This window comes from Mobula hypostoma, chromosome 1, assembly GCF_963921235.1.
Source record: "Mobula hypostoma chromosome 1, sMobHyp1.1, whole genome shotgun sequence".
NCBI lineage: Eukaryota > Metazoa > Chordata > Chondrichthyes > Myliobatiformes > Myliobatidae > Mobula > Mobula hypostoma.
The window spans coordinates 121,537,297-121,559,091 of record NC_086097.1 but is presented as its reverse complement, the minus strand read 5'-3'; the positions used below and the strand labels follow the sequence as shown (position 1 = coordinate 121,559,091).

At 40.8% G+C, this 21,795-nt stretch overlaps 1 protein-coding gene across 3 annotated transcripts in view; it reads right to left on the bottom strand.

Annotated features, from left to right (window-relative positions):
- The window catches only part of rttn (rotatin), a 270,714-nt gene that overhangs the window by 131,064 nt on the left and 117,855 nt on the right, over window positions 1-21,795 (bottom strand). For all 3 annotated transcript variants that reach the window (XM_063055143.1, XM_063055124.1, XM_063055134.1), the window contains 3 exons: window positions 18,433-18,587; window positions 9,194-9,413; window positions 303-431 (listed from right to left, as the gene is read on the bottom strand). In XM_063055143.1, the coding sequence (XP_062911213.1) occupies window positions 303-431; window positions 9,194-9,413; window positions 18,433-18,587 (504 nt within the window). The remainder of the gene's footprint in view (window positions 1-302; window positions 432-9,193; window positions 9,414-18,432; window positions 18,588-21,795) is intronic.

Sequence of the window (21,795 nt, the reverse complement as noted above, 5' to 3'; positions counted from 1 at the left end):
CCCCTAATTAGGAGATACCTAATAAAGTGGCCTCAGGATAAATTCATCTTGAAATGAGTTTGTACTATTTATGATTTATTAAGACACGCATGCTAAACTATGATTTCTCTTCAAAATTTTGCTTACTTACAAATACTTCATCTAAATTCAGTTGAAATTTACAACTTATTACTTACATAGGGATTAGTGAACTCTGGATATTCTATGAAATGACATCCAATCATAAAGTGGCAAGCAAGCATCAGGAAAACATACTTTCTCAAAAGGAAAACAACGTGCAAGCATCCTACTGATGATCCTACCTTATCCTTGGCTTGCGTTTTCATCTCATAGGACAGCTGGAGCAAGCAGATAACTGCATTCTTTGTGACTCCTTTCCCCATGAAAGATACTGCATTTCCTCCCCATTCCACATAAAAGGATGAAATGACCTGATAGATGGGTATAAGTCAAAAAGTTCACATGAAATGAAACATCTTGGTAGTGCAGTGGTGAAAACATTTACCTCATGATTCTTTGCAGGTTCAGACATAGGTCTTGCTCAATCAATATTGACAGAAATGGGCCAATTATTTTTGAAGAAAAGGACTAATACTGAAATTATCAGCACTTCGGTGAAGGTACAGAGGGTATTTTCTTCGTTTAATTTCCACATATTTCAAATATGTCAAGAATCAATCTATCATTGAATTTTCAAAATTTTATTCTCAGTTTTGCAATTCAATAAAATGATTATGATCATTTCTATTCTCTGACGTCATTTTACCAATCTCTTTGTTGCAACTTACTTCGCATTAATTCTTTATTATTTTTCCTTTGATGATAGATCAAAGGGAGTAAGGATGAAGAGAACAGCAATTTAGCTTAGTTAATGAAAAAAAACTGGAAGGCTGAATTTTTCTCAGAGGTATAATAGTATTTTGAATATATTAACTTATTTAAAACTGTATCCTGTACTCAGGTAAGTCACCGATTGAACATAAAATTACCTCTATTTATCCAACACACATCAAAATATACGTGAAATGGGATATTTTGTGGCAACGACCACAGTCCGTGGATTCTGCTGGAGCAGCCCACAAATGTCGTCAAACTTCCAGCACCAACATAGTACATCCATAACGCACTAACCCTAACCATATGTTGTTCGAATGTGGGAAGAAACTGTGTACTTGGTGGAAACCCACGTGGTCCCGAAAAAACATATAAAAATCCCTTACAGGCAGTGGCAGGAATTGAACTCCAATCGGTGATTTGTAGCCCGCCAGAGTCATATGAACTACATGCAAAAACATCTGGCCTGTCTCACCTGCCTACTTACTCCCTATTGTCTTGCAAGTTTTTCCTTTCAGATACTTATCCAGCTCCTTTCTGAATGCTGCAGCTGAACCCATCTCCATCACTACTGCTGGTAGGATATTCCAGAACTAAAACACATGCTGGAAGAATAAAAATGATTTTCCTCATGTTACATCTGTTTTTATTGCTAATCATCTAAACTCTATGTCAATTAGCTCTTCATTCTTCTACCACTGGGTCCATTTCTATCTGCTCCATCTCAATCCTTTCTAAATTTAAATACTTCCAGATCTCAGGTAGATTGGCAAAAATCAGGTTGGTGCTGGATCCCCACAGCGGAAATTTCTAGAATGCCTACGAGATGGCTTTTTGGACCAACTCATGGTTGAACCCACTAAGGGAACCAGCTATTCCGGATTGGGTGTTGTGCAATGAACTGGAATTAATTAGAAAGCTTAAGGTAAAGGAACCCTAAGGGCCAAGTGATCATAATATTTTTGAATTCACCCAGAAAGTTGACAAGTAGCAGCGAAAGTCAGATGTATCAGTATTACAGTAGAGTAAAGGGAAATGCAGAGACATGAAAAGGGAATTGGCCAAAATTGACTGGAAAAGGACACAGGCAGGGATGCCAGCAGAGCAGTAATGGCTGGAATTTCTGGAAACAATTCAGAAGGCATAGGATACATACATCCCAAAGAGGAATAAGTATTCTAAAGGTAAGATGACACAAATGTGGCTAACAAGAGAAGACAAAGCCAACATGAAAGTCAAAGAAAGGGTATATAATAGAGCAAAAATTAGTGGGAAGTTAGAGGATTGGGAAGCTTTTAAAAATCAACAGAAGGTAACTAAAGAGTCATTTAGAAGGTAAAGAGGAATACAAAAGTAAGCTAGCCAATAATATTAAAGTGGAAGCCAAACTTTTCTTCAGATACTTGAAGTGTAAGAGAGAGCGGTGAGAATGGATATTGGACAGCTAGAAAACGATACTGGAGAGGAAGTAATGGGGGACAAGGAAACTACAAAACTTAATAAGTATTCAGCATTAATCTTCACTGTGGAAGACACTAGCAATATGCCAAAAGTTCAAAAATGTCAGTGGGCAGAAATGTGTGAAGTTGCCATTACTAGGGAGAAGATTCTTGGGAAACTGAAAGGTCTGAAGGTAGATAAGTCACCTGGACCAGATGATGTACACCCCAGGATCCTGAAAGAGGTAACTGAAGAGATTGTGAAAGTACTAGTAAAGATCTTTCAAAAAAACACTAGATTCTGGAATGATTCTGGAATACTGGAAAATTGCAAATGTCACTCCACTCTTCAAGAAGGGAGTGAGGCAGAAGAAAGGAAACTATAGGCCAGTTAGTTTGACCTCAGTGCTTGGGAAGATGTTGGAGTCAATTGCTAAGGATGTGGTTTCAGAATTCTTGGAGCACATGATAAAGTAGTCCGTAGTCAGCATGGTTTCTTCAAGGGAAAATCTTGCCTGACAAATGTGTTGGAATTATTTGAAGAAATAAAAAGATGGATACACAAAGGAGACTCAGTTAATGTTGTGTATTTGGACCCTCTCAGCATGGTTTCTTCAAGGGAAAATCTTGCCTGACAAATGTGTTGGAATTATTTGAAGAAATAAAAAGGTGGACACACAAAGGAGACTCGGTTAACGTTGTGTATTTGGACCCTCAGAAGGCCTTTGACAAAGTGCAACACTTGAATCCTAGGGGGACCAATATCCTGGCAGGGAGATTAGCGAGAGCTACTGAGGTGACTTTAAACTAGAATGGTTGGGGGGTGGGAATCAAATTAAATAGGCTAGGCGAGAGGAGGTTAGTTCATAACAGGGGGATGGGAACGAGGGCAGAGAGACAGAGGGGTGTAAAGTGAGGGTAGAAGCAAAAAGTACTAAGGAGAAAAGTAAAAGTGGCAGGCCGACAAATCCAGGGCAAGCATCAAAAAGGGCCACTTTTCAACATAATTGTATAAGGGCTAAGAGAGTTGTAAAAGAGTGCCTGAAGGCTTTGTGTGTCAATGCAAGGAGCATTCGTAACAAGGTGGATGAATTGAAAGTGCAGATTGTTATTAATGATTATGATATAGTTGGGATCATCGAGACACGGCTCCAGGGTGACCAAGGATGGGAGCTCAACGTTCAGGGATGTTCAATATTCAGGAGGGATCGACATGAAAGGAAAGGAGGTGGGGTGGCGTTGCTGGTTAAAGAGGAGATTAATGCAATAGAAAGGAAGGACATAAGCTGGGAAGATGTGGAATCGATATGGGTAGAGCTGCATAACACTAAGGGGCAGAAAATGCTGGTGGGAGTTGTGTACAGGCCATCTAACAGTAGTAGTAAGGTCGAAGATGGTATTAAACAAGAAATTAGAAATGTGTGCAATAAAGGAACAGCAGTTATAATGGGTGACTTCAATCTACATGTAGATTGGGTGAACCAGATTGGTAAAGGTGCTGAGGAAGAGGATTTCTTGGAATGTATGCGGGATGGTTTTTTGAACCAACATGTCGAGGAACCAACGAGAGAGCAGGCTATTCTGGACTGGGTTTTGAGCAATGAGGAAGGGTTAATTAGCAATCTTGTCGTGAGAGGCCCCTTGGGTAAGAGTGACCATAATATGGTGGAATTCTTCATTAAGATGGAGAGTGACATAGTTAATTCAGAAACAAAGGTTCTGAACTTAAAGAGGGGTAACTTGGAAGGTATGAGATGTGAATTAGCTAAGATAGATTGGCAAATGACACTTAAAGGATTGACGGTCAATATGCAATGGCAAGCATTTAAAGATTGCATGGATGAACTACAACAATTGTTCATCCCAGTTTGGCAAAAGAATAAATCAAGGAAGGTAGTGCACCCGTGGCTGACAAGAGAAATTAGGGGTAGTATCAATTCCAGTTCAGCAGAGGAGGACAAAGGGCTTAATTAGGAAGGGGAAAAAAGATTATGAGAGAAAACTGACAGGGAACATAAAAACTGACTGTAAAAGCTTTTATAGATATGTAAAAAGGAAAAGACTGGTAAAGACAAATGCAGGTCCCCTGCAGACAGAAAGAGGTGAATTGATTATGGGGAGCAAGGACATGGCAGACCAATTGAATAATTACTTTGGTTCTGTCTTCACTAAGGAGGACATAAATAATCTTCCAGAAATAGTAGGGGACAGAGGGTCCAGTGAGATGGAGGAACTGAGCAAAATACATGTTAGTAGGGAAGTGGTGTTAGGTAAGTTGAAGGGATTAAAGGCAGATAAATCCCCAGGGCCAGATGGTCTGCATCCCAGAGTGCTTAAGGAAGTAGCCCAAGAAATAGTGGATGCATTAGTGATAATTTTTCAAAACTCTTTAGATTCTGGACTAGTTCCTGAGGATTGGAGGGTGGCTAATGTAACCCCACTTTTTAAAAAAGGAGGGAGAGAGAAACCGGGGAATTATAGACCGGTTAGCCTAACGTCGGTGGTGGGGAAACTGCTGGAGTCAGTTATCAAAGATGTGATAACAACACACTTGGAAAGCGGTGAAATCATCCGACAAAGTCAGCAAGGATTTGTGAAAGGAAAATTATGTCTGACGAATCTCATAGAATTTTTTGAGGATGTAACTAGTAGAGTGGATAGGGGAGAACCAGTGGATGTGGTATATTTGGATTTTCAAAAGGCTTTTGACAAGGTCCCACACAGGAGATTAGTGTGCAAACTTAAAGCACACGGTATTGGGGGTAAGGTATTGATGTGGATAGAGAATTGGTTAGCAGACAGGAAGCAAAGAGTGGGAATAAACGGGATCTTTTCAGAATGGCAGGCAGTGACTAGTGGGGTACCGCAAGGCTCAGTGCTGGGACCCCAGTTGTTTACAATATATATTAATGACTTGGATGAGGGAATTAAATGCAGCATCTCCAAGTTTGCGGATGACACGAAGCTGGGTGGCAGTGTTAGCTGTGAGGAGGATGCTAAGAGGATGCAGAGTGACTTGGATAGGTTGGGTGAGTGGGCAAATTCATGGCAGATGCAATTTAATGTGGATGAATGTGAAGTTATCCACTTTGGTGGCAAAAATAGGAAAACAGATTATTATCTGAATGGTGGCTGATTAGGAAAAGGGGAGGTGCAACGAGACCTGGGTGTCATTATACACCAGTCATTGAAAGTTTGCATGCAGGTACAGCAGGCGGTGAAAAAGGCGAATGGTATGCTGGCATTTATAGCGAGAGGATTCGAGTACAGGAGCAGGGAGGTACTACTGCAGTTGTACAAGGCCTTGGTGAGACCACACCTGGAGTATTGTGTGCAGTTTTGGTCCCCTAATCTGAGGAAAGACATCCTTGCCATAGAGGGAGTACAAAGAAGATTCACCAGATTGATTCCTGGGATGGCAGGACTTTCATATGAAGAAAGACTGGATGAACTGGGCTTGTACTCGTTGGAATTTAGAAGATTGAGGGGAGATCTGATTGAAACGTATAAAATCCTAAAGGGATTGGATAGGCTAGATGCAGGAAGATTGTTCCTGATGTTGGGGAAGTTCAGAACGAGGGGTCACAGTTTGAGGATAAAGGGGAAGCCTTTTAGAACCGAGATTAGGAAAAACTTCTTCACACAGAGTGCTGAATCTGTGGAATTCTCTGCCACAGGAAACAAGTTGAGGCCAGTTCATTGGCTAATTTTAAGAGGGAGTTAGATATGGCCCTTGTGGCTCCAGGGATCAGGGGGTATGGAGGGAAGGCTGGTGCAGGGTTCTGAGTTGGATGATCAGCCATGATCATAATAAATGGCGATGCAGGCTCGAAGGGCCGAATGGCCTACTCCTGCACCTATTTTCTATGTTTCTATGTTTCTGTGAGGCTGCTTAAGAAGTTATGAGTCCATGGTATTAAAGGAAATATTCTAGCATGAATAAAGCAGTGGTTGATTGGCAGGAGGCAAAGGGTAGGAATAAAGAGAGTTTTGTTTGGTGGCCACAGAGATCTGAATTGAGACCACTCTTTTTACATTATATATCAATGATTTGGATGACGGATTTGATAGCTTTGTTGCAAAGTTTGTGGATACAAAGAAAGGTGGAGGAGCAGGAAGTTTTGCAGAAGTAGGCTACAGAAGGACAGACAGATTAGGAGAATGTGCAAAGAAGTGGCAGATGGAATATAGAGTCAGGGAGTGTAAGGTCATGCATTTTGGTAGAAGAAATGAAAGAGCTGACTGTTTTCTAAATGGAAAGAAAATACAAAAAAAAACAGGCGCACATGGACTTCGAAGTCCTTGTGAAGGTTAATTTGCAGATTGAGTTTGTGATGTTAACATTCATATTAAATATAAAAGCAAGGATGTAATGTTGAAACTTGATAAAGCACTGGAGAGGCCTCACTTGGAGTATTGTGAGCATATTTGTGCCCCTTATCATAGAAAGGATGTGCTGAAACAGAAGAGGGTTCAAAGCAGTCTCACAAAAACTGATTCCAGAATTGAACAGCTTATCCTCTGAAGAGCATTTGATGGCTCTGGGCCTGTATTCACTGGAATTCAGAAGAATGAGGGGTGACCTAATTGAAACTTATCGAATAGTGGAAGGCCTTGATAAAGGGGATGTGAAGATGTTTTCTATGGTGGGAGAGTCTAAGACCAGAGGACACAGCCTCAAAATAAAGTGGTGTTCTTTTAGAATGGAGATGAGGAAGTCTTTCTTTGGCCAGAGAATGGTGAATCTGTGAAATCTGTTGCCACAGGCAGCTGTGGAGGCCAAGTCCTTACATCTATTTAAGACAAGAGGCTGATAGATTCTTGATTGTTCTGGGCATAAAGGGATACAGAATGGGGGGTGGCAGGAAACTGGGACTGAGAGGAAAAATGGATCAGGCATGATGAAATGGCGGAGCAGACTCAATGGGCCATATGGCCTAATTCTGCTCCTATGCCTTATGGCCTTATCTCCTTGCAACCTCCTCTATTTCAAGGAAAGTAGCCAGAGTTTCTCCAGGATATCTACATAGCCGAAGTATCTCATTCCTGAAATAAATTTCTTCTGCACCCTCTCCAAATCTTCACATCTTCTCCAAAGTGTAAAGTCCATAACTGTACACAATATTTCAGTTGTGACCGAACCGAGTGATTTATGAAGGTTCATCACAACTTCCTTGCACTCAGTCACAGCACACTGTCAACTTGCACTCTCTATATCACATGTTTTCTGAACCATTTTCAGAACATCTTCTCTTGATGAAAACCAACATTGATAACGAGATTTGCCTGCAATGCAACAGCACAGCCTTTGGTTGACTGAGGTAAATGTGATTGTTTCAGACTCAGCAGAAAAGTTTCAAGAGCCACATGGTAATGTGGCAGCTCTATAAAACCCTGGTTAGACCACGCTTGGAATATTATAGTTCTGGTTGCTTCATTATAGAAAGGATGAGGGAATATTAGAGAAGATGCAGAGGAGATTTTCCAGGATGCTGTCTGGATTAGAAAGCACATCTTATTAGGAGAGGCTGAACAAGGTAGGATTTTTCTCTTTGAAGTGGAAGAGGATGAGAGGTGAATTGACTGAAGTGTACAAGAGGCATAGAGTAAGTGTCCAGAAACTTTTTCCCGGAGCAGACATGGCTAATAAGAAGGGGTATTATATTAAGATGGTTGGAAAAAAGTAGAGGGTGATGTTAGAGTTAAATTTTGTTTTACAGAGTGGTTGGTGCTTTGAACACCCTGCTAGGGATGGTGTTAGAGGCAGGCACATTGGGGACATTTAAGAAACTCTTAGTAAGAACCTGGATGACAGAAAAACGGAGGGCTATGTAGAAGGGAAGGGTTAGGTTGATCTTGGAGTAGGTTAAAGGATTTGGAAAATGTTATGGGCCAAAGGGCCTGTGCTTTGCTGTACTGTGCTGTATTGTTCTATGTTCTATAGCATCTGTAAGAATGTGAAATGAAGGAGAAAATTCATGGGAATGTACATATTTACACACTGGCTGAAATATCTCCATATTAAAGATCTCTTATTATCTTATTAGTTTTGCCTGCCAAGATTAATATCTAATTTGCTAAAGGTATACACTGTATGTCCTCATTCCATTCAAATCTGACCTTTTGCAATCCTTTTGCAAATCTCTTCTAAACTACCTTAAACCAATGATTAATGTTTTCTTGACATTGCCGACTGATGCTTGTTCCACTTACCCTGGGTCAATTCTCAGAACCAAGTCCAAGTCCACCACCCCTGGTAGAGTGTTCCACACACCGACCATACTCTCTGGTTACCTCTGACAACCCCAATATTCTTTCCTTCAAACACCTTAAATAGGGTCTAAGATACTCTTAGATAGCTAGATGGAGCTTAGAAAACTAGAGGGCTATGCGGTAGAGAAATTCTAGGCAGTTTCTAGAGTAGGTTACATGGTTTGCATAACAGTGTGAGCCAAAGGCCCTGTAATATGCTGTAGATTTTTACGCTCTATGTTCTGTGATAGCCCTTGGGGAAAAGTCTCTAGCCATCCACTTGATCAATACCTCTGCTCATCTTATACACCTCGATCAGTTCACCTCTCATTGTCCTTCTCTCCAAAGAGAAAGCCCCAGCTTGCTCAATCTATCGTTAAAAAACATGCTCTCTGATCCAGGCAGCATCCTCCACATCCTCCCTTTGGCTTCCAGATCACTCCTACAATATAATGAAGCAACCAGAACTGAACACAGTATTCCAGTTATAGTATTCTAACCTACAGAATAGTTCCAGTGTCTATAGAGATCGTTTTTTTTTATAACTGGTTGTTGAAATGTTATATCTTTTAGTTTTTTCCTAAAGCGCTATGTGTACCTGCTCCAAGTCTAAATCTCATTTAAAATTTAATCATTTCACAGATTATGCCAAGTATTTGAATGCATACCTCCAGAAGGCCAGTCAGATATTTAGTACAAAGTGAATAGGATTCCACAGTGGCTGAGTGCAGACTCCATCCAGGAAGAGCCAGGACGTGGACCATTCCATGTAGTGCCCGCTCTAATGAAGGAAGCCCATAGAAATTTGGAGCATCTGTAATCCGCAAGCACTGCAAGAGTTTGACTGACAGCTGGGTTCTGAAAGGACCAGCCAAAAACAGGCACTTCCTTAAATGAAACACAGAAAGAATTAACTTTAATTACTTAAACATTTTTAGTGAAACAAGCTTAAAAAGAGTAAAGTCACTACTTTCAGCATGCCAATGAATGAGTTTCAAATGATATTTTTGGTACAATCACTTTCTACCAGCAGAAATATTGCTTCGCATCATAGAATACTACAGCATAGAAGAGGCCCTTCAGACCATCTAGTTTGTGCTGAACTATTATTCTACCTAGTCCCCTTGACATGCACCCAGACGTAGCCCTCCATATCCCTCCTATCCACTTACAGTACCTATTCAAACCTGTCTTAAATGTTGAAATCAAACCAGCATCCACCACTTCCACTTGTAAGAGTTATGCAAATTTTTAGACAAAATAATATTATCAACAATGACAATGCCGTTAAGCTTTCTTGAAAAACTGAGATGCTTGGTTGGCATCTTCCCATAATTTGCACTTATTGTTGAGAACCACCCTCATTAATGCAAGTTGTTACTGCAGCTTCACAGATGTGTGAACAAGATCGTAGATTGCAAACATAGAATGTCTAAGAGTCTTCCTCAAAGGGCAGTGGAAGCAGAATGTTGATATATTTTTAAGGCAGTGTCAGATTCATCAGAAGAAATGAGAAGAAAGCAGGAGTGGGCTAGAATGTGGAATCATCATTACAATACAGCCATAATAGTGGAGGAGGTTTAATTTGAAATAGGATCTAGTTGCTTTCCCGCCATATATGATGAATAAACCCTTCTCAGGCTTCCAGTCGGGTACAGGTATCGATTACAAAAGACATTTCAGTAACAAACTCTGCCACCTTCATCAGGGATGATGCCTGGGCATGTCCAGCCTGGTGGTATTTATACCCCCATAGTCCATTCCCCGATTGTTTAGTTCCTCATCCAATCAGCTTTCTGCTCTCCTACCTTGTTTACAATCAAATTCCAGTCCTTAGAGCTATTGATATTGTTATTGTCATGGGACAAGGTGCTGATGAAAATACCATAGGAAAATTTGGACTCAGGGAAAGAAATGAAAGAGGTGAAAAATGGGCAGAATCGTGCAAGATGAATAATCAGGTCATTATGAATACCTACTTTAAAAACCATCCAAGACACTTGTGGACCTGGAGAAGTCCAGGTGATAACAGTAGAAATCAAATTGACTTTATTACGATAAACCAAAGATTTAGAAACTCAGTGACTCAGTGCAAAACATATCCAGGTGCAGACTGTAATAGTGACCATTACCCAGTAGTATGTCATGTAAAAGTAAAACTTGAAAAACTAAAGAAGCAAAAACCTGAACAATCCCTTAACTACTTGCAATTAATTAAAGAAGAAAACTGAACACAAAAATTTACAATTGAAGTAAGGAATAGATTTCAAAGTCTAGAAATAGAATCTGTTGAAGATGATAGCAAGCACGTAGAAATTAAATTTAACTCTCTAAAGGATGCTTCGGAAGAATCAGCAAAGTCAGTGACTCCTAAAAAAGAAAAGAAGCTCAAAGAATAAATGGATAACAGAAGAAATTCTATAGGCTTTGCTTTCTTCCATTAGATTTTAAGTCCTTAGATTAAAAAGTTACAAGATTATGTCAAAAAGCCAAAGAAGAATAGTTAAACCAGGAATGTGAGCAAATAAAAAGAATCCCTATTAGTGATCCAAAAAGGTTACATCAACAAATCAAGAATATCAATGGCAAAAAGCTCTTCTGTTCTTCAGATGGATGTTTGAAAGCAAAGGACGGTAACATTACCACGGAAAAAGATGAGAATACGAACAGATGGACTGAGTATATTCAGGAATTGTTTGAAGACGATCGAGGTGAAAAATCAGAAATTAAGAAAAACATTGAAGGTCCAAGTATTTTAAAATCTGAAGTTCGTAGTGCAATAAATAAGATGAAGAAAGGAAAGGCAGCAGGTCCTGATGAATTCGGTCCTGACAAATTGTCGCCCTTGAAGATTATGAATTGAAAAACTTACTGATTTAATCAATGACATTGATGAGACTGGAATAATACCAGAAGAGGTGAAAAAAATCAGTAATTATCATTCTTCCTAAGGAACCTGGAGCAATAGAATGTGAATTACATAGGACCATAAGTTTAATGAGTCATGGCACCAAGTTACTTCTAAGAATTTTGATGACAAGAGCTAAAAGTAAGATACAAGCTGAAATAGACAAAGAACAATGTGGTTTTGTGAAAGACAAAGGTACAAGAAACGCAATATTGATGTTAAGGATACCATCAGAACGAGCTATTCAGGTGCAAAAAGATTTGTTTGTTTGTTTGTTTTATCGACTATACAAAAGCACTTGATAAAGTGAAGCACAATAAGTTATTTGAAATATTACAGAAAACTCTAGATCTAGATTCAAAAGACCTCTGCCTAATCAGAAATCTGTAATGGGTACAAACCGCCACTGTAAAAATAGATGGAGAAGTGAGTCAGTTTACGAAAATCAAGAAAGGCGTTAGACAAGTGTGTGTTCTCTCCCCTGATTTATTTAATGTGTACAGTGAAACAATATTACAAAAATTAAGAGACATCTTGGGAATTAAAATTGGCAGTGAAAACAACAATAATTTCAGATATGCAGATGACACTGTGTTAATTGCAAGTACGGAGGAAGAACTACAAAACTTAATTGGTATAATTGTTGAAGAAAGTGCAAAAATGGGTCTATCTATCAATTGCAAAAAGACAGAATATATGGTGATATCCAAAAAGAAGGAGAATCCTATCTGCAGGCTGAGAATAAACAGGGAAGACATAAAACAAGTACAGAACTTTTGCTACTTAGGAAGCTGGGTGACATCAGTCAGCAGGTGCGACATGGACATCAAAAGAAGAATAGGGATGGCAAAAGACACCTTTACGAGAATGAAGAGTATACTGACCAATACTAAACTACAACCCGCCTCAGAGTACTGAAATGTTACGTTTATCCAGTTATGTTATATAGCTCAGAATGTTGGACAATATCTAGTAACATGAGGAAATGAATTGTAGCAGCAGAGATGTGGTTTTTGAGGAGGATGCAAAGAATATCACAGATGAAACGAATATCTAACAAGGATGTCATGAACAGAGCAAACACAAAAAGAGAAATAATGTACGAGGTCATGAAAAGACAAAGTAACTTCATTGGAGTTTTTCGAGGAGGTTACCAGGAAAGTGGATGAAGGGAAGGCAGTGGATATTGTCTACATGGACTTCAGTAAGGCCTTTGACAAGGTCCCGCATGGGAGATTAGTTAGGAAAATTCAGTCGCTAGGTATACATGGAGAGGTGGTAAATTGGATCAGACATTGGCTCAATGGAAGAAGCCACAGAGAATTGCTTCTCCGAGTGGAGGCCTGTGACACAGGGATCAGTGCTGGGTCCATTGTTATTTGTCATCTATATCAATGATCTGGATGATAATGTGGTAGATTGGATCAGCAAATTTGCTGATGATACAAAGATTGGAGGTGTAGTAGACAGTGAGGAAGGTTTTCAGAACCTGCAGAGGGACTTGGACCAGCTGGAAAAATAGGCTGAAAAATGGCAGGTGGAGTTTAATACAGACAAGTGTGAGGTATTGCACGTTGGAAGGACAAACCAAGGTAGAACATACAGGGTTAATGGTAAGGCACTGAGGAGTGCAATGGAACAGAGGGATCTGGGAATACAGATACAAAATTCCCTAAAAGTGGCGTCACAGGTAGATGGGGTCGTAAAGAGAGCTTTTGGTACATTGGCCTTTATTAATCGAAGTATTGAGTATAAGAGCTGGAATGTTATGATGAGGTCGTATAAGGTATTGCTGAGGCCAAATCTGGAGTATTGTGTTCAGTTTTGGTCACCAAATTACAGGAAGGATATAAATAAGGTTGAAAGAGTGCAGAGAAGGTTTACAAGGATGTTGTCGGGACTTGAGAAACTCAGTCACAGAGAAAGGTTGAATAGGTTAGGAATTTATTCCCTGGAGTGTAGGAGAATGAGGGGAGATTTGATAGAGGTATATAAAATTATGATGGGTATAGATAGAGTGAATACAAGTAGGCTTTTTCCACTGAGGCAAGGGGAGAAAAAAACCAGAGGACATGGGTTAAGGGTGAGGGGGGAAAAGTTTAAAGGGAACATTGGGGGGGCTTCTTCACACAGAGAGTGGTGGGAGTATGGAATGAGCTGCCAGATGAGGTGGTAAATGCGGGTTCTTTTTTAACATTTAAGAATAAATTGGACAGATACATGGATGGGAGGTGTATGGAGGGATATGGTCCGTGTGCAGGTCAGAGGGACTAGGCAGAAAATGGTTCGGCACAGCCAAGAAGGGCCAAAAGGCCTGTTTCTGTGCTGTACTTTCTATGGTTTCTATGGACATGTGATTAGGAGAGAGGAGTTAGAATGCACAGTAACTATGGGAAAGATTGAAGGGAAGAAAGCAAGCGGAAGACAAAGACAAATGATGATGGAGACAGCAGCCAGAGAACTGGAAATGAATACCAATGAATTGATCCACTTGACCCGAAACAGGAGTGTGTGGGCCATGGCAGTCAAAGCTCAAACTGGGCACGGCACCTGATGATGATGAGAGCTAGACCTTTGTCTTTGTTAAAAAGTAGAGGAAAAGAATTTTAACAAAGACAAAGGTCTCGCTCTAAGTAAGAACTCACTTCGATTGTACACAAGGTGGGAGAGCAGAAACCTGATTGGATGAGGACTAACCAATCAGAAGGGTATAAATACCATCAGATTAGACATACCCAAGCATCAACAGGGAGGGGAAAGAGAGGCATTTATACAAATACAAAAGAGTATTGCAGGTACTAGGGTAGGTAGTGGATAGAGAAGAGAGGAAACTGTGTGGACTAGGTTAGGGCTGGGGGACTGTGCATTAAACAAAACATTGTAAATGATAGGGAAAGACCAGACAGGATTGTGTGAGGAATGTCAGGAAGAGGAGTCAGTAGAACATGTAGTTCTGAGTTGCAGGAAGTATGGGATACCGAGAGAGATGATGAGAATTAACTTGAAGGAATTGAGGGTGCAGGAATTCATATTAAAAGGGTTGCTGGGCATGGGTGAGGAGAGCACAGGTCAGGGTATTTTTAGCTTTCTTAAGGGGTCCAGGGTTTTTTTTATATAGGATATGATGGATAATCAGAAATAGGGTACTAGGGTGGCCAAAGATGGGAGGATAAAGTGTAGGTTAGGGTGTGTGAGAGTGAGAGAGAGAGTGAGAGAGTGAGAGAGTGAGAGAGTGAGAGAGTGAGAGAGTGAGAGAGTGAGAGAGTGAGAGAGAGAGAGAGTGAGAGAGTGAGAGTGAGTGAGAGAGAGAGAGAGAGAGAGAGATTGAGATTGAGATTGAGATTGAGATTGAGATTGAGAGAGATTGATTGGGTGAAAGGATTTAGAATGCAAGTCTATTGCACACTCCGGAGCAGAAGATGGCGGTAATGCACCATTAAGCTGGATGCCAACTGCCGTAAAACAAGACGGAGAAGAAGAAAAAGAATGCCCAAGCATCATCCCTGATGAGGATATAATCAATACCTGTATGCGGCTGGAAGCTCAATCAGAGTTTATTCATCATGTTTAATTTCCTAATTCTACTTTCTATGAATTACTTTCCTAATTCATAGCTTGACATGCAAAAATGGAAAAGTTGCTGATCCAAACAAAAGATATGGGAGGGCAAAAGCTTGTCAACAAGATACCCTTTTCAAGAGAGGGGGAAGAAGGGCTCTAAAAGAATGAGTGATTTATGAAGGAAATTCCAGAAGGGAAGCCCTGGTAGATGAACAAACGCAGCCAAAGAAGAGGGCTTACATGGCAGAATGAATTCATAGGGTTGGATACTGTAAGTTACAGTTGGGGATAGTTAAGAGTCACGGAGTCACAAAGCAATACAGCACAGATACAGGCCTGTCAGCCCAATGAATCCATGCCAGATGTGCTGCCCACCCAACTAGTCCCAATTTCCTGCATTAGGGCCATATCCCCCCAAGCCCCATCATTCCATGTACCTACCCACATGCATTTTATATGATGCTCTTACACCTGCCTCAAAAACTCCCTCTGGCAGCTCTTTCCTTACTCTCACCACCCTCGCGTGAAAAAGTTGTGCCTCCGTCCTTTCAAAAACTTTCCTTCTCACCCTAAACCTTTGCTCCCTATTTTTGGACTCTTCTAACCTGGGGGATAACAAAAAAGACTGTTGGCATCCATCTTATCTATGCCTCTCATAATTTTAAACAATACACGGGGCTATGATATTCAAGTAAGAAATGTTGTGTCAGCCAATCAGGATGGTGGAAATGGGAGAAAGTTCGAGACAGCGAGGCGGAGAGAGATTTGTGACAGACAGTCTGGTTCACAAGTTTATTTTGGCAGGAGCTGCAGAGAGGACAGGAAGGAAGACAGCTGAGGGTGCCGTGGGAAGCAGCGTCCCTGTTGCACAAGGTGCTTTGTTCAGAAGAATGGCTCCAAGGCAAAGGGCCAATACTCCTGAGAGAGTACCCGCTTCTTCGAGATAGATTTTGAGCGACGTTTGGGACGCAGTGTGTGCTTTCATGCAGGCCAAGGGTCCAGCGTGTGAGTTAAAAACAACACCAGTATGAGCTCCAATTTTATCTGCATATTTGAACTAGGTTAACTGTAATGGGTGCTTTTATTTATTTTTTCCTTTTCTTTTTCTTACGAACTATTTGATAAAGCTGAAATTTGTAAATATACTTTCTTTATAATTTTATGCCATGTACAATTTGTTATTTCTTGCTGACCAACAATCATGTAAAGGCAGTATTTACACAGCATTCGCTCAAATCAAAGTTTCTTTAATCAGAACATCAGGGCATTCCTGCTTGGTTGTACCCCAAATCATACCAACTCTAGACACCTATTGTTAATGAAAGGTGGCCTTCTCACTGCTGAGTCCTGTGGCTGTTAGCAGGGCCGGCAACGATCCAAGTTTCCACACGAGCCTGGTGAGGGGACTTCACTAACAATGCCAGCTCTTAAAATGTTAAAGAACTGTATGCTCTGTTCACAAGACTTATTCACTTTAAGACTTAAAAGCAGCAGGTTGCAACAAAATACATTTAAATCAACTTAATTAAAATGGAAGGAAAATTATCTTGGACTTGTATTTATCCACAGCTCTTCCTTAAACAGATGTGCTTTATTGTGACTGCAGCAGATACAGAACACAGATTAGTTTACTTTCTAACATTGGATACCACAAAACGGCCAATAACAGAATACAACAGCCCAAAGCTCAAATTAGGGGGAACTGTCAGCTTTTATTCAGAAAATTCATGAACCAAAATTTAAAACAGTGTTAAAACCTTCAGTAACTTGCATTTTGGATTTTCTCGTTTTCTCCAAACCTTAAGTTTGGAGAAAGTAGGAGGAGCCATTGGCACTCACATGGGCCCCAGCTTCGTCTGCCTTTTCACAGGCTACATGGAACAGTCCATCCCCTGACGGCTGCACTGGTGCTGCTTTCTGCACCCATGCTGAACTCGTTAACTTCATCAATTTTGCCTCCAGCTTCCACCACGCCTTCAAATTTACTTGTCCATCTCAACACCTCTCTCTAGAGATACACTAACTACCGATACTTTTCACAAGCCTACCGACTCTCACAGCGACCTTGACTATACTTCTCCTCACCCTGTCACTTGTAAAAATGCTATACCCTTTTCTCAGTTTCCCTATTTCTGCTGCATCTGTTCTCAGGATCAGGCTTTCATCACCTTTTTCAACGAACAGGGTTTCCCTTCCTCTTCCACTGATGCAGCTCTCACCCATATCTCTTCCATTTCCCACACATCTGCCCTCACCGTATCTCTCCAATGCTATTGGAGGGATAGAGTTCCTCTGTCCTTACTTACTGTACCACCTCAAGAGTCTCCATATTCAGCACATCATTTTCTGTATCTTCTGCCATCTACAACAGGATCCTACCACTAAAGCACATCTTTGTCTCCCCCCCGACTTTCCAATTTCCACAGTGATTGCTCTTTATGCAACTCACTTGTCTATTTGTCCCTCCCCACTGAGTGTGGAGTAGTAGGTAAGGACAAAGCAAACTGTATCCCTGTTATTGCTGTGGGAGGATAGGGTGAGGGCAGATGTGCAGGAAATGCAGATGTAAGTGAGGACATTGTCGATGGTGGTGGAAAGGGATCCTCTTCTTTGTTACTGCCTTCTCCCTTATCCTCATTGATCTCGCTCCTAGCACCTATCTCTACAGACAAGGCAAGTGTTATAGTTGCCCTTACACCTTCTTAGTCACCACCATTCAGGGCCCCAAAATAATTCTTCCAGGTGAGGCAACACTTAACTGACAGTCTATCAGGGTTATGTGCTCTGCTTGGAGAGGATCTTTTGCTCCTTCTACCACAAAAAGGTGGGTTTTCCTGGTGGCCACCCATTTAAATATGACCCCATTCCAGTATGGTGGTACATAATTTCCACTACTGCTACAAGGAGGGCACACTCAGGTTGTAACATCTCAGATTCCGTCTGGGTAGCCTCCGACCCAATGGCATGAACACTGATTTTTTAAACTTCCAGTGATTTGTCTCCCTCCTCCTCTCTTTTTCCATCCCTGATTCTGGCTCCCTTTCTCTTTTCCTCACCTGACCATCACCTCCCTCTGATACCCCTCCATCTTCCCTTTCTCCCATGGTTCACTCTCCTCTCCTATCAGACTCCTCCTTCTTCAGCCCTTTACCATTTCCCCCTTTCATCTTCCAGCTTCTCACTTCATCCCCAATCCCACACCCACCCAACCACCTTCCTCCTCACCTGGTCTCACTTACCAACTGTCAGCTTATACTCCTTCCCTAACCTCCACATTCTTAATCTGGCCTCTTCCCCTATCCTTCCCATCCTGATGAGGGTCTTGGCCAAAAACATTAACTGTTTATTCGTCAAAAGATGATCTCTGACTTGCTAAATTCTTCAGCACAGTGGGTTAAATTGCTAAGGAACAAAAATATCAAGCTCAGTCGTCTTTACCTGTCTGTAACAGAAGTGAGGGATCGTAATATTGCATTGAAGAATCTTGTCAACTCCTTCTGTAGCTTCAGTCTTACAAGAGTATCAACTTCATCCATTTCACCTTGAGCTGGTGATTCGGTCTGCACCAGTAAATTCAGAAGTGAACTGCTTTCCTATCACATCAACAAAATACCAACAAAGAGTGAGTCAAGTGTCAAATTTCTTTAAACTTTTAACCTGATAATACGGATGACGATTATCGATGTCTATTCATATCAGCTCTGTCATAATATTAATAATTCAATTACAGAGCTTGGTAGCAGAATCATAAAACCTTCAAAGACCAGGAGGGAGTTTTCTACATTTGCATTTCTGATCCACTGACATGACATTTTTTTGCCCCGCACATAAAAAACAAAATAACTTTTTTCCAATTTACTTAATAGATACAGCACAGGATAGGTTATCCTGGCCCAGCGAGTTGCACCACCCAGAAACCAATCTATTTAACACTAGACTAATCAAAGGACAATTTAGACTGACCAATTAACCTACTAACCAGTGCATCTTTGGACTGTGGGAGGTAACCGGAGCATCTGGAGGAAACCCACACATTCACGGAAAGAACATACAAACTCCTTAGAGTCAGAATTAAATTCTGAACTTCGATGCCGAGAGCTGTAATAGCATCATGCTAAACGCCAGCTAACATGGTGCCCTCTGGTTCATTCCTATTTGTTCTTTCAAACAGAATATGATTCATTATTCAATTCATCCTTCAGAGAATACATGAATATTTAATTTCACAAACTCACCATCATCTGAGAGAAGTATGTATGAGATCAATATTTTATTCTCTATTTACACTATGTGTTTATGGTATTTTATTATGTACTGCTGCCACAAAACAAACCATGATATATGTTAGTGGTAATAAACCTGATTCTAATTTTCTTGGCAACTCTTGCTATTCCAAACATGCACAGAATTCATACTTAATGAGAAATGGAAACAGAAAAAAACGAGCTTAAAATGAAACATACTGCATTATAACTGTACATCTGGCATTAATAACGTCCTAACATCAGGTGTAAAGTACTTTGGTGATGCCAGCAACTTTCAACACTAATTAACTTCCAAAACTCCACCACGGACAATTCCAAGCCAGGCTGCGAAAGCCGGAGGGTTGGGCACGGAAAGAGCAACCCCATCCCATGAAAACCCAGAGCTACAGAAATGCCAACAGAAGCTCCAAAGGCTTCACCCCCAGGGAAGGAAGGCTCTTCGCCTCGATGACGTATGAAGTCCCATGGTGAAAGTGGAAGCCACAGGGCTGATCAACCTTTGGCCGAGGACAGAGGACTCTAGCGGGCTACTGTCTGCTGCATATGCCCCAGTAGGGGTGATGTGCTTAAGAAAATTAATTTCCAGAGTTTTCTATAAGTCTGCTCTGATCACTTGGAATAAGGACACAAAATACTGCCAGTGAGGGTGACATGGTAGTACAGCGATTAGCATAACGCTTTACAGTGCAAGCAACCCGGGCTCATCTCCTGCCACTGCCTGTAAGGAATTTGTACGTTCTACCTATAAATGTGTGGGTTTCCCCAAGTGCTTCGGTTTCTTCCCCCAGTCCATAGATGTACCAGTTGGTAGGTTAATTGGTCATGATAAATTGTCCCATGATTAGACTAGAATTAAATCTGGGGATTGCTGGGCTGCATGCCTCGAAGGGCTAGAACAGCCTATTCCGTGCTGTATCTCAATCTTAAAAAGATTAAATTAAAAATTAAAACAAATTTTCTGACTGCTTGGCAGCTGAGGCAGCATCTGTGCAGAGCAAAATTATTTACTGCTTGAGGGCAATTATTTTTCAATAAAACTTCACTGAAGAACTTTGCTTGTTAACAGCAATGAAATATAATCTCATTGAAATCTATCAAGTAATGAAAGGCCTAGACAGAGTGGACATGGAGAGAATGTTCCCTTTAGCGGGGGAGTTTAGGACCAGAGGGCACAGCCTCAAAATAGAAGAACATCTCTTTAGAAAGAGATGAGGATGAATTGCTTTAGCACTAGCGGTGGTGAATCTGTGGAATTCTTTGCCACAGATGGCTGCGGATGCCAAGTCAATAGGTGTATTTAAAGCAGAATTTGATAAGCTCTTGATTGGTAAGAGCATCAAAGGTTACGGGGAGAAGGTAGGAGAATGGGGATGAGAAAGGTAATAAATCAGCCATGATGGAACAGCAAAGTCAATCAAGGGGCCTAGTGGCTTTATTCAGATCCTACGTCTTTATGTTCTCAATCTTTTACAGTCACCATCAAGAATGAATATTAAACTATGCTGATTCTGAACGAGCACAAGCAGGGTAAAAATCTGATTTTAAAACACCTTCAAGTAAAAAAAAATCCTCCCAAAAATTCATGCATAGAAGGGAACATTAACATAGCAAATGCAAAACTGAGATTTTCTGAGATTGATTAGAGGTAAAGATTTTTAGAAACAACAGAAGGTTAATGAATGAAGTAGGTAGACTGCATTTCAACTGATTTATGAATTTATCATGTTCATACTGCTAAAAGTAATAGAGGCCAGACTCCAGAGAGAAATTTGAAACAAACTGAAAGTTCCAGAAGTGTACTTCAGATAAGTCAGCACTGTGGAGAGAGAAACGGAGATAACACCACTTCCAATTGATGACCTTTCAACATTCCTTACTTTAGAGCTGCTATCTGACATGCTGAAAATCTCCAGCATCTTACATAGATGAGAGGAGGCTTTCATGATCCCGAACAATTCTTGATATGTAGATTACGGGACAAAGTACAAGGTAGTGGGTGATATGTGAAACTGGGAGAGGGGTAGAGGTGAAGTAAAGAACTGGGAAGTTGATAGATGAGAGAGATAAAGGGCTGGAGAGAGGGAATCTGATAGCAGAGGGTAGAAGACCATGGAAAAAAGGGAAGGGGGAGGAGCACTAGGAGGTGACGGGCAAAGATAATAAGGTGAAGAAATTTTCCCAGCCAAAAGCACATAAAGTTCATTCCATCACCACTTACAACATTATTATACTGCAGATGCAAAGTTATATGATCCATTTCTGGCTTTCACTTCAAAGAAATCTTATCCATAGGATTAATTAGGATAAAGCTGTGTTGCGGAAACATGGACAGCAGCCAGGAGGGAAGGAGGCAGATATTACGTCACAAAATCTAGGATAGTTCTGTCCCCAGAAGACAATTGGCAAAGTGAAATCACTCAGACTGTATGAGTTTCCTGGATACGTAGTACAAATCGTGTCTTAAGATTGAGCACAACGGACACTGAGGAAATACAGGCCCTTTAAATTCACAGATTCTGAACTAGAACCTAAGATA